Source organism: Leucopleurus acutus (genome assembly GCF_964270905.1).
Source record: "Leucopleurus acutus genome assembly, chromosome: 3".
Taxonomy (NCBI): domain Eukaryota; kingdom Metazoa; phylum Chordata; class Mammalia; order Artiodactyla; family Delphinidae; genus Leucopleurus; species Leucopleurus acutus.
The window spans coordinates 67491924-67505688 of NC_139145.1; the positions used below are offsets into that span (position 1 = coordinate 67491924).

The 13765-nt window shown below is 38.1% G+C and overlaps 1 protein-coding gene across 5 annotated transcripts in view; it reads left to right on the forward strand.

Annotated features, from left to right (window-relative positions):
* The window catches only part of RAPGEF6 (Rap guanine nucleotide exchange factor 6), a 221816-nt gene extending 218257 nt beyond the window's left edge, over positions 1 to 3559 (forward strand). For all 5 annotated transcript variants that reach the window (XM_082837180.1, XM_082837181.1, XM_082837182.1 and 2 more), the window contains one exon: positions 156 to 3559. In XM_082837180.1, coding sequence (XP_082693306.1) covers positions 156 to 181 — 26 coding nt within the window. In that variant the 3' untranslated portion in view covers positions 182 to 3559. The remainder of the gene's footprint in view (positions 1 to 155) is intronic.
* The last annotated feature ends 10206 nt before the right edge of the window (positions 3560 to 13765 follow it).

Consider the following 13765-nt stretch of genomic DNA (forward strand, 5'->3'; position numbering starts at 1 on the left):
AAAAATGTCATTACAATAAAATCTGGCCTTTGATGGGATATTTGAGAGGATTTCTTTGTTGAAATTGACTAATTTTTTAAACAGATAACTAGATTGTTAGTTGGTCTTCATTAATATGCTGACCTACCACTTAACTGTGTTTCTTTTATTTTCAGAAAATGAGCAGGTTTCAGCAGTATAGCCTTTGGATTGACCTGATTGAAGTCTACTGAAAGTCACGGAGGAAGGAGTGGGCAGAACCAACTCACAATTCTGCAGGCCGTTGCCAACAAATAGCTCGCTGCTCCTGCTGCTAACCCAGAGGTTTTAATCCCTGTACTCTGAGCAATGAGATAGCCCTGAATCATGCTTCCTTTCATTTAATCCCTGCAGATGCATAGTTTCCTCAGCTATGGATGTTGTGCCTGGATACCAGTCTTCGCTTTGCACACCAGACCTGCCTTGGGACCACAGTTACTAGAACAAATTCAAACTCGAGTCCTCCCCATATATATCACTATAGATTTTCCTTTAACATGTTATTTTTAAGATAGTAGTAGTGGTAGTATTTTCAAGCCATAGCTTGGGTTAACAGACAAATTCAGAATGTCTGCCAATACCAAGGATATTTTTATGTATTTGAAAAGTAACTTATTATTTGAAGTTTTGTGGTTTTGTTTGTATTTGGGAGCTCTTGTTAATTGATGTTCATGTTTGAGGCCATAAAACTGTCTCTGATCTGACCAAACTGAAGCCATCTTTACAGGATGATATGTTTGATCTATACAGAGATGTAACCATCTATAGCACCAACGAAACGTGGGGTCTCAGTTTGAGTGGAACAGGAATCCCTTTGCTGTTGAGGTGTTAGGAAGGAGAATACTGCCATCTGCTGGTCAGGATTTGGAAAGCCAAATGAAGCTACCACAGGGTCCTAGCAGTCTCTTGGGAAAAGGAAGGGGTATGATGGAGTGTGTAGCAACCCTAATTTCCAAAGAATGAAATGTTTATCTTATATAACATGTATACCAACTTAAGTGAAAGTCATTCTCTGTCTAACTGTAGCTATAAGTATAAATCCAGTAAATAGAGAATGAGTTCTAGACAGTTCTACTCTGTAGAAACCCATACCTAAAATTTTTCACAACTCAAATATGGAGTTTTTTTAAAGGACATGTTATCTTTGGCGGTATAGTCATGAAGATCAATTTAGCTTTATGCGGTGTTCTGCAGCACCCACCACCCAACCCCCATCTTACAGCACAAGGCTGTTTTTAATCTTCATAAACCCTGCAGCTCCCAGTTGCCTGCAGGTAAAGCTCATTAGCACACCAAGGTCTATAATTGGTTGAAAATTTTGTGGGGGAAAGAGGAGCTAGAATTATGGAAGTGATTATTTCTTGGTTTTCACTTTAGGCCTTGAGAGGAAGGAGACATATATATTTAACAGCCTGTTGGGTGTGGCACTCTTAAGTATTTAATTAAAATTTCATTGACTATTTACTGGATGAGGTAGACTTTCCGCATTTAAAAAAGATTAAGTATGATGTTTTCTACATCTTAAGTTTAAATTTTTTCATTTGTTTTTTAGTGTAAAGGCAAGTGAAAGGTTAATAAACTTCTGTGACTACCAAAAAAAAAAAAGCCAAAGCCATTAATGTGTACTACCCAAATCAACTTGGAGCCAAAAATAGGTTTACTTCTGAATGGTTATCCATATGTGAATTTATAGGATTTAGTTGGCTTATTACTTCCTTTTGAAAAGTTCTCATTTTTTCCTAGCTCTCTCTTCCTTCTATCATCCTCCTATTTCCTTCATTTTAAAATCATAAATCAGTGCCAACTGGTAAATGGCAGTAGTCCATCTTTTCTATCAAAATGATAATTTCTTCATTTTAGGAAAAATAGCATGTCTGAAAAATTCCCATGGGCAAAAAACTGTAAATACGAAACTTAAGCCTTAGAAATTAACCCCAGGTATGTTAGAATGAGGCTAGTTGGCTCCATAGCTTTCTTGGCCCATTGAAACGGAAAGTAACCTGGATCAAAAATCCTGGTTTGAAAGTCACACTGTAAAGGTTTGATCTATAAACAGTGGTCCTGTGATCATAAATTTTTCTTTCACTGATTTAGACAATATTATTTTCATGTCCAGAGCAAAACAAAGTGAAAGATATTTTTGCTACAACCATCTTTTTATCCAGTTTGGGAATTTATTCTCACCATTTTATATCCACTCCCCGGAAAAATGTGCTGTTTGCACAGTATCTGTTTTTTTAGCAGGTCTTTCAAACCAGATGGGAGCCTTCTCCATCGTTGTCCTCAATGTTGTGGATCATATCTTGCACAGAGAGTCAGAGGCTTGTGGTTTTGGACTTGCATCCTGTAGCTGCCTTTGTTTCCTGTAGCTTGAAATGTGAGTGTTTGGATCAGCTGATCACATTGATCAAGAACTAAAGCCAAATGCTTTCTAGTTTGATATGTATTTATCCCTTAAAAAATCGTGGCGTTTTGATCTTTATATTCTAATTTACGGTACATTCCTGCCTTCTCTTAGTTTGTCACTTGGCTAGAACAAGAGAAGCCTTAACCTATATTTGCTCCAATTCAAAATGCCCGTTTGTTTTTATTTTATAAATTTATAAGTATACTGAAGAGATCTGTGCCCTCATTGTACCACAACTCTGAATCTGCCAGGGCTATTGAAGCAGTAAATCCTCACTGCAAACTTTTGCCAAATAATAAGTTTCAACAAAAAAATCTCTGCATAATGAAAGATTTGGAGAATTAGTAAATCCAGTATATACTTCCATAAAGGTTTATTGTAATTTAATAGAGTCTTACTTTCTCCAAATGGTTACTTGCAGTATGATATTTGGGGAGAAAAAGCCTTTAAATGGTTTTTCATGAGGGTGATGTCACATTGTCATCATCTGCATAACCACCTTGAGAATCTCTCCTAGGCTTGAAATGTGACAGTAATCATGGAGATATCCAAGAACAATTCTAATTTTTATAAAGTGTTTTCTCCCCTTTAAAAAGAAGGGGAGAAAGAGTTTCCTTGTATATTTAAGACTCTGATTATTATTTTGATACATACGTTTCTAAAAAATGTGATATTAAAGTAGATGTATCCCTTTAGTATTACCGTAAATGTGATATAGCAAAGGGATAAATCTTCAAAACAGTGTCACAGTACATTTTCAAATTTAAACTTGAACCCCAGTTCATCTTTAATTTCTGTTGTGCTTTTTTAAGGCTTCTTTACTTTTGATACACAGAATACAGTTGTACTTAACCTTTTAAAATTGAAACGTGAGCTGATCAGCAAAGGACAAAAACAAAACTGCACAGTCATAATAATCAAATAGCAATTATACTGCACAATTCAGTGATTGTAAAGTGTCCTGTAACAAGCAATGTTTGTCTCCTATTTTTTGATACCTCTTAAACTTATGTCTTTTAGAAAGACAGTGCCTCTGTATGCTTTTTGTATTTTTATTGAGTGTAAATATTTGTTATATTTTTGGTTAAGAGACTGTAAAAGTACCATTTACTATTACCATATCTACTAATACATTGGTGGAATCAATAAAGAATCTAATTAACCTTCTCTGCACTTTATGGCTAATGTATGGGAGCAGGTTATATACCCAGTCATTCAAGAGGACCAGTCTGGGACCTGCATTGGTGTGAAGGCATTTTTTCTTTTAAGTCTCCAGAGAAATTGGAATTGTCCAATTATGGTTGACATTATGGTATCTGTGAAACACCTAGCTATTGTTTTGTTTAGTTTTTTAAAAGTGTATTCGACTACAAACCAAGTTTAACAGTGGCTTAAACCCTATTGGATTGTTTTTCTTTTATAACAGAAAAGTCTACTGGCAGACTGTTTAGGGCTGGTACGGGGATTCTACAGTTCTGTTGCGGTTTCATGGATTCTGACGTTTACACCTGAGGGCATCACTGCAGTGCTTCAAGAAGGAAGGGTTTGCAGGAAAGGTGCAAATGTGTAGCCCTTTTATTAGCAAAACAACAGCTTTTCTAGAACTCCACTTGCATAATTCTGCTTACCTCCCACTGGTCAAAGCTGTCACATGACTAGTGGCTGCAAGGAAACCTGGGAAATGAACTTTTTTAGCTGAGCAGTGGATGGCTCCAAATAAAAGTATTCTTTTCAGTGAAGAAGGAAAGAATGGATATTGAATGGGCAGCTAGCTCGGTCTACCACAGCATGCCTATTGCCCACTCCTTCAGGAAGTGCATTTACATGTAAGTGCAGTAATTTATTTATTGGGATCAGATCCTAGGACCCTGGCAAAGAAAGGGGAAATTCTTCTTTAGTACTCCTTCGTAAAGTTTCCCAGTCGCTCCTCTGTACCCAGAGAATATTACTCCCTTGCTAGGTAAGGCTTCTACCTCCTCCCAGTTTACCCCCTCCCAACACACACACACACCAAGGTTTCATCTGGGCCACTCTTTCCCCTCATCTCTCCACAGTTACTAGTTTATTCCTTTATTTCGAAAATACTAAACACAAGTGTAGTAGGTTGAATAATAACTACTTAAAAATATCAAGCTCTAATCCCTGGAACTTTAAAGGTTACTGAAAAGGGTCTTTGCAGATTTAATTAAAGTTAAGCATTCTGAGATGAGGCAATTACTTTGGATTCTCTGGGTGGGCCCTAAATGCTATCACAAGTGTCCTTAGAGAGGCAAAGGACGATAACAGAGGAGAAGGCACTGTGAAGCCGGCAGAGAGTTGTAGCTGTGGGCAGCAGAATACTAACAGCCACCAGGAACTAGAAGATACAAGGAAGAGCTCCTTCCTTAGAGCCTCCAGAGGAAGTGCCACCCTGCCAACATCTTGATTTTGGTCTTCTCACCTGTTGTTTCAACCAACCCATTTTTGGTAATGTATTAATAGCAGCCCTAGGAAACTTAATGCATGCTACTGTTTTTGTCTGACTTTGAGGACCCAGAACCTTCAATTAAAGGATATAGTGGTCCATAAGTACACCACAGGAACTGTGAGACCTGTCTCACTACCTTCAAGAAGAATTTGTTAAACCAAGATGAGAGAGGCCCAGAGGCCTCCTCTCCAGCAGCCTGGTCAGCCTATTGTTTTTCCAAGTGTTCACAGAAGGGACATTGCTATCATCCTTGCCACACACGATATTTTTCATTTTTCTCATTCCAGGCATTCTGGTGAGTATGTACTGGTATCTTTATGTGGTTTTAATTTTAATTTCTATAATTACTAATAATGCTAAGCATCTTTTCAAATGCTTACTGGCCATTTGGATACTGTCTTTTATGAAGTGTCTTTTTAGGTCTTTTGTTTTTTATTTGTTGCTAGAGTATTGAAATACAATTGTTTTATAATGACTTGTATATAACAACCTTGCTCAATTCATTTATTAATCCCAACAGGTTTTAGAATCTTCTGAATTTTCTATATTCTCCTGGAAATTTTCTCCAGGCAGTGAGCTGGGGCCATGGTGTAGGGCTCACCCTTTTGTTTCTTATGCTCTCAAGGATTACTGTCCTTCAGTGCCTGGTGTCCAGGGTATTAAGTGGCCTTGTTTTATACATTTTGTCTAGTTTTTCAGTTGTTTCAGACAGGAGGGTAAAATGGTAGCTTCTCCATCTTGACCAGAAGCAGAAATCCACATATAAAATTTTAATACAACTCTCTCAGTAAATGAGAGCATACACCCACATTCTCCCTGCCCCACCCCCAAATCAGTAAGGATATAGAAGATTGGAACAACACAACCAACACACTTAATCTAATGAACCTGTATAAAACACTGAATTAACAACAACTGCAAGATACACATTACTTCTAGGTGATCATGGAGCATTTATCAAAGTTAACTATATATTGGGCCATAAAGAAACTATTAACAAATTTCAAAGGGTTGGACTCATATAGAGAAGGCTGTCTGCAACAGAATTAAATGAGAAATTAGTAACAAAAATTACAAAATTTGGAAGTTAAAGAATGTACCTCCCAGTAACCTGTTGGAAAGTAGAGATTATTTTGAACTGAATGAAAATAAGAATATCAAAACCTTTTGGATTTGATTAAAAGGAATTGTATAGCCTTAAGTGCATATATTAGAAAAGTAGAAAGGCTAAAAATGAATTAGCTAAACATGCTTCTCGAGAAACCAGAATAATAGCAAATTAAATTCAAATAGATGGAAGAAAATAATAGCAGAAATATGTAACACGTAAAAAAAAGAATTAGCAAAGCAGTATATATTCTTTTAAAAGACTAATGCTAAACTCTTGGTGAGGATGATCAAGGAAAAAGAAAAATGGCAAAACTAACCAATGTTAGAAACATAAAACAGTCATTATTATTATAGTCATTAAAGAGAAAGACACTTTGAATAATTAAAATGTGGATGAAATAAACATAGAAAAACAAAACTTACCAAAACTATAATAAGAAGGAAAATTTAGTTGTTTTATAACTGTTAAAGAAGTTGAGTCTGTCATTTAAAAACCTTTCCATAAAGAAAACTTGTCCTGGATGGCCTTATCTGTATTATACCAAAACTTTATAGAAGTAATAACACTAATACTATGTAACAAAATCTCAGCAGTAGTAGGGATTTGTTAAGTAAGATCCTCATAAGAAAACACTAAAAATAAAGGAAATGATTGGTATATTCAACTGTCTTAAAATTAAAAACATGTTCATCCAAAAAATACAGTTTAAAAGAACACAAGCCCATAGAGTTGTAAAATATATTGTAATTTATATACCCTTCAAAGCACAGGTATCCAGAATATACAAAGTACTTCTTTCCATCAAAAGAAAAAGAGCACCTAGGGCTTCCCTGGTGGCGCAGTGGTTAAGAATCCGCCTGCCAATGGAGGGGACATGGGTTCGAGCCCCGGTCTGGGAAGATCCCACATGCCGAGGAGCGATTAAGCCCGTGCGCCACAACTACTGAACCTGCGCTCTAGAGCCCGCAAACCACAACTACTGAGTCCCCATGCTACAACTACTGAAGCCTGCACGCCTAAAGACCATGCTCTCCAACAAGAGAAGCCACTGCAGTGAGAAGCCTGTTCATTGCCACGAAGCATAGCCCCCCACTCGCTGCAACTAGAGAAAGCCCGCATGCAGCAACAAAGCCCCAATGCGCGCAAAAATAAATAAATAAATTAAAAAAATAAAAAAGGAAAAAGAGCACCCAATAGAAAAATGTGTAAAAGAATTAAAGAAGCACTTCATAAAAGAGGGGAAACTGTCCAATAAACATGAAAAGGTGCCTAATCTCATTATTAAAAACCTCTACATAAGTTTAGATTTGATGATGAGGGATGTGTTAGCCGTGCTGCCTTCTATTTGGAGTGTGGTGGCAGATGATCAAGGGTCAAAAACTATCTTTTGGAAGAAACAAGAACAGGGCTAAATTGGAACTGGAACTGCCAGATGGTGCCACACTACAGTGTGAATTCCTGGGATCTTTGTCTGTCTTTTTTTTTTTTTAATCTTTTTTGGAGTATAATTGCTTCACAATACTGTTAGTTTCTGTTGCACAACAAAGTGAATCAGCCATATGCATACACATGTCTTCATATGCCCTCCCTCTTGAGCCTCCCTCCCATCCTCCCTATCCCACCCCTCTAGGTCACAAAGCACCGAGCCTATCTCCCTGTTGTATGCTGCTGCTACCCACCAGCCAACTATTTTACATTCTGTAGTGTATATATGTCAACAGTTCTCTCACTTTGCCCCAGCTTCCCCCTCCCACCCCATGTCCTCAAGTCCATTCTCTACGTCTGCCTCTTTATTCTTGCCCTGCACCTAGGTTCATCAGTACCATTTTAAGATTCCATATATATGCGTTAGCATATGGATATGTTTTTGTCTTTCTGACTTCACTCTGCGACAGACTCTAGGTCCATCCACCTCACTACGAATAACTCAGTTTCGTTTCTTTTTATGGCTGAGTAATATTTCATTGTATCTGTGTGCTACATCTTCTTTATCCATTCATCTGTTGATGGACATTTAGGTTGGTTCTGTGTCCTGGCTATTGTAAGTAGTACTGCAGTGAACATTATGGTACATGTCTCTTTTTGAATTATGGTTTTCTCAGGGTATATGCCCAGTAGTGGGATTGCTGGGTCATATGGTAATTCTATTTTTAGTTTTTTTAAGGAACCTCCATACTGTTGTCCATAGTGGTTGTACCGATCTACATTCCCACCAACAGTGCAAGAGGGTTCCGTTTTCTCCACACCCTCTCCAGCATTTATTGTTTGTAGATTTTTTGATGATAGCCATTCTCACTGGTGTGAGGTGATACCTCACTGTAGTTTTGATTTGCATTTCTCTAATGATTAGTGATGTTGAGCATCTTTTCCTGTGTTTGTTGGTAATCTGTATATCTTTTTTGGAGACATGTCTATTTAGGGCTTCTACCCATTTTTGGATTGGGTTGTTTGTTTTTTGATATTGAGCTGCATGAGCTGCTTGTATATTTTGGAGATTAATCCTTTGTCAGTTGCTTTGTTTGCAGATACTTTCTCCCATTCTGAGAGTTGTTTTTTCGTCTTGTTTATCGTTTCCTTTGCTGTGCAATTAGGTCCCATTTGTTTATTTTGGTTTTTATTTCTGTTACTCTAGGAGGTGGGTCAGAAAAGATCTTGCTGTGGTTTATGTCAAAGAGTGTTTTTCCAATGTTTTCCTCTAAAAGTTTTTTAGTGTCTAGTCTTACATTTAAGTCTTTTATCCATTTGGATATTTTATTTTCGTGTATTTTTGTGTATGGTGTTTGGTAGTGTTCTAATTTCATTCTTTTACATGTAGCTGTCCAGTTTTCCCAGCACCACTTATTGAAGAGGCTGTCTTTTCTCCATTGTATGTTCTTGCCTCCTTTGTCATAAATTAGGTGCCCGTATATGTGTGGGTTTATCTCTGGGCATTCTGTCCTGTACCATTGCTCTATATTTCTGTTTTTGTGCCAGTATCATACTGTCTTGATTACTGTAACTTTGTGGTGCAGTTTGAAGTCGGGGAGCCTGATTCCTCCAACTCCGTTTTTCTTTCTCAAGGTTGCTTTGGCTATTCTGGGTCTTTTGTGTTTCCATACGAATTGTAAGATTTTTTTTTTTTTTTTTTTACTAATTCTGTGAAGAATGCCATGGGTAGTTTGATAGGGATTGCATGGAATCTGTAGATTGCTTTGGGTAGTATAGTCATTTTCACAATATTGATTCTTCCAATCTAAGAACATGGTATATTTCGAGTACAAGTCTTTCGCCTTCTTAGGCAGGTTTTTTCCTAGGTATTTTATTCTTTTTGTTACAGTGGTAAATGGGAGTGTTTCCTTAATTTCTCTTTCTGATTTTTCATTGTTGGTGTATAGGACTGGCAGAGATTTCTGTGCATTAATTTTGTATCCTGCAACCTTACCAAATTCATTGATTAGTTCTACTGGTTTTCTGGTGGCATCGTTAGGATTTTCTATATGTAGTATCCTGTCATTGGCAAACAGTGACAGTTTTACTTCTTCTTTCCAATTTGTATTCCTTTTCTTTTTCTTCTCTAATTGCTGTGGCTAGGACTTCCAAAACTATGTTGAATAATAGTGGTGAGACTGGACATCCTTGTCTTGTTCCTGATCTTAGTGGAAATGCTTTGTTTTTCACCATTGAGTATGATGCTTGCGGTGGATTTGTCATATATGGCCTTTATTTTGTTGAGGTAGGTTCCCTCTATGCCCATTTTCTGGAGACTTTTTATCATAAATGGGTGTTGAATTTTGTCAAAAGCTTTTTCTGCATCTATTGAGACGATCATATGGATTTTATTCCTTAATTTGTTAATGTGGTGTATCATATTGTTTGATTTGCGTATATTAAAGAATCTTTGCATACCCGGGATAAATCCCACTTGATCATGGTGTATGATCCTTTTAATGTGCTGTTGGATTCTGTTTGCTAGTATTTTGTTCAGGATTTTTGCATCTATGTTCATCAGTGATATTGGTCTATAATTTTCTTTTTTGATATCTTTTTCTGGTTTTGGTATCAGGGTGACAGTGGCTTCGTAGAATGAATTTGGGAGTGTTTCTCCCTCTGCAGTTTTTTGGAGGAGTTTGAGAAGGATCAGTGTTAGCTCTTCTCTAAATGTTTGATGGAATTCGCCTGTGAACTCATCTGGTCCTGGACTTTTGTTTGTTGGAAGATTTTTAATTACCGTTTCAATTTCATTACTTGTGATAGGTCTGTGTATATTTTCTAATTCTTCCTGGTTCAGTCTTAGAAAATTGTACCTTTCCAAGAATTTGTCCATTTCTTCATGGCTGTCCATTTTATTGGCATACAGTGTTTGTAGTAGGCTCTTATAATCCTTTGTATTTCTGCAGTGTCAGTTGTGATTTCTCCTTTTTCATTTCTAATTTTATTGATTAGCGTCCTCTCCCTTTTTTTCTTGGTGAGTCTGGGTAAGGGTTTATCAATTTTGTTTATCTTCTCAAAGAAACAGCTTTTAATTTTATTGATCTTTGCTATTGTTTTCTTCATTCCTAGTTCATTTATTTCTGCTCTGATCTTTATGATTTCTTTCCTTCTACTGACTTTGGGTTTTCTTTGCTCTTCTTCCTCTAGTTGTTTTAAGTGTAAGGTTACATTGTTTATTTGAGATTTTTCTTGTTTCTTGAGGTGACATTGAATTGCTATGAACTTCATTCTTAGAATTGCTTTTGCTGCATCCCATAGGTTTTGGTTCATCGTGTTTTCATTGTCATTTGTTTCTGTGTATTTTTTTATTCTTTGATTTCTTCAGTGATATCTTGCTTATTTAGTAGCGCACTGTTTAGCCTCCATGTATTTGTGTTTTTTACAGTTTTTTTCCTGTAATTGATTTCTAATCTCAGCGTTGTGCTCAGTAAAGATGCTAGATATGATTTAAATTTTCTGACGCTTGATTTGTAATCAATCGAGGCTTGATTTGTACATCTTGATTTGACCCAAGATGTAATCTATCCTGGAGAATGTTCCGTGTGCACTTGAGAAGAAAGTGTAGTGTATTCTGCCTTTTTGGATGGAATGTTCTATAAATATCAATTAATATCTGATCTATTGTGTCATTTAAAGCTTGTGTTTCCTTATTTATTTTCTGTTTGGATGATCTGTCTGTTGGTGTAAGTGGGGTGTTAAAATCCCCTATATAATTGTGTTACTGTCTGTTTCTCCTTTCATGATTGTTAGCATTTGCCTTATGTTATTGAGGTGCTCCTATGTTGGGTGCATAAACATTTATAATTGTTATATCTTTTTCTTGGATTGATCCTTTGATCATTATGTAGTATCCCTCCTTATCTCTTGTAACAATCTTTATTTTAAAGTCTATTTTATCTGATATAAGTATTGCTACTCCAGCTTTCTTTTGATTTCCATTTGCATGGAATATCTTTTTCCATCCCTTCACTTTCAGTCTGTATGTGTCCCTATGTCTGAAGTGGGTCTCCTGTAGACAGCATATATATGGGTCTTGTTTTTGTATCCATTCAGCCAGTCTGTGTCTTTTGGTTGGGACATTTAATCCATTTACATTCAAGGTTATTATCAATATGTATGTTCCTATTACTATTTTCTTAATTGTTTTGGGTTTGTTTTTGTGTGTCTTTTTCTTCTCTTGTGTTTCCCACTTAGAGAAGTTTCTTTAGCATTTGTTGTAAAGCTGGTTTGGTGGTGCTGAATTCTCTTAGCTTTTGCTTGTTTGAAAAGCTTTTGATTTCTCCATTATATCTGAATGAGATCCTTGCTGGGTAATCTTGGTTCTAGGTTTTTGTCTTTCATCACATTAAGTATTTCCTGACACTCCCTTCTGGCCTGAAGAGTTTCTGCTGAAAAATCAGCTGATAACTTTATGGGGATTCCTTTGTATGTTATCTTTTGTTTTTCCCTTGCTGCTTTTAATATTTTTTCTTTGACTTTAATTTTTGTGTGTTTGATTAATATGTGTTTTGGTTTGTTTTTCCTCGGGTTTATCCTGTATGGGACTCTCTGTGCTTCCTGGACTCAGGTGACTATTTCCTTTCCCATGTTAGGGAATTTTCGACTATAATCTCTTCAGATATTTTCTCAGACCCTTTCTTTTTTTCTTCTTCTTCTGAGACCCATATAATTCGAATGTTGGTGTGTTTAGTGTTGTCCCAGAGGTCTCTGAGATTGTCTTCAGTTCTTTTCATTCTTTTTTCTTTATTCTGCTCCTCAGCAATTATTTCCACTATTTTGTCTTCCAGCTCACTTATTCATTCTTCTGCCACAGTTATTCTGTTATTGATTCCTTCTAGTGTATTTTTCATATCAGTTATTGTGTTGTTCATCTCTGTTTGTTTGTTCTTTAGTTCTTCTAGATCTTTGTTAAACATTTCTCGTATTTTTTCATTCCGTGCCTCCATTCTATTTCCAAGATTCTGGATCATCTCTACTATCATTACTCTGAATTCTTTTCAGGTAGATTGCCTATTTCCTCTTCATTTATTTGGTCTTGTCGGTTTTTACCTTGCTCCTTCATCTGTGACATATTTTTTTGCTGTCTCTTTTTTTTTTTTTTTTTTCTGTATGAGTGGGATTGTGTTCCTGTCTTACTGATGGTTTGGCCTGAGGCTTCCAACACTGGAGTTTGTAGGTTATTCAGTAGAGCTGGGTCTTGGTGCTGAGATGAGGAACTCAGTGAGTCTTCACTCTGATGAAGGTCTGAGGTTCTCTCTTAGTCCAGTGGTTTGGACTCAGAACTCCTACTGCAGCAGCTTCAGCCCAATCCCAGCTCATGACGCAAGATCCTGCAAGCTGCATGGGGCAGCAAAAAAAAAAAAAAACAATAACAAAGCAAAAAATAAAACTAGACTAGGGAACTAACAGATATGTTAGAAAGAGTATAAAAATAAAAATATAGATGAATCAACAACCGAAAGGTACATCAGTACCACAATAGTAAAAAAAGAGGGTAAAGAAGAAAAAAAAAAAGCAGGGAGGAAAGGCCTTGGCTGTGGAGGGTGGGGCCTAAGTAAGGGCAAGGTTTGGGCAGTGGGTGGGGCAAATGCTTAGGACCCACAGGGCTGGAAAAGGCCTTGGGGGCTCTGGGGGGTGGGGCTTAGGGTCAAGAAACAGAAGGGGCCCAGGCATGCCCCCCATCCCTGGTCTCAGAGGGCAGGAGACTTCACTTGGGAGCCCAGCAGGCTTCCTGGGCTCGAGTGGGTGGGGCAAACACCCTCCTCTCCTGCTCCTCAGGTCTGGGAGGCCTTCTCCTGCCTGCTTCTCCTGATCTCCTGGCCTCCCTCCTATGCCCCCAGGACCAATGCAGCCAGTGGGGGAAAGGGTAGCCTTGGAGGGCAGGGGACCAGCCTGGGAGCTCAGCAGGCTCCCAGGGCCCAAGTGGTCAGGGCAATTGCCCTCTGCTCCTCTCCCACTCCTCAGGATGGCTCTTCCCACCTGCCTCACCTGATCTCCCCGGCCTCCGTCTTATGACCCCAGGACCCACGCATCCTGGAGGGGGATTTGGAGTGGGGGTACCAGCCTGGGAGCTCAGCAGGCTCCCTGGTCCAAGTGGGCCAGGCGACGCCCTCCACTCCTCTCCCACTCTTCCCAGAAAGTCCCTCCCGCCTGCCTCTCCTGATCTCCCCGGCCTCAGGAGCACTGATCCTGTCTGGCCTCCACTTCTCCTCCCTTCTCAGTCTCCCCACGTCCTACCAGTTCACTTTGGGGTTCCTCCCATCTTCTTGGGCATCAGAGTCTCCCACCAGTG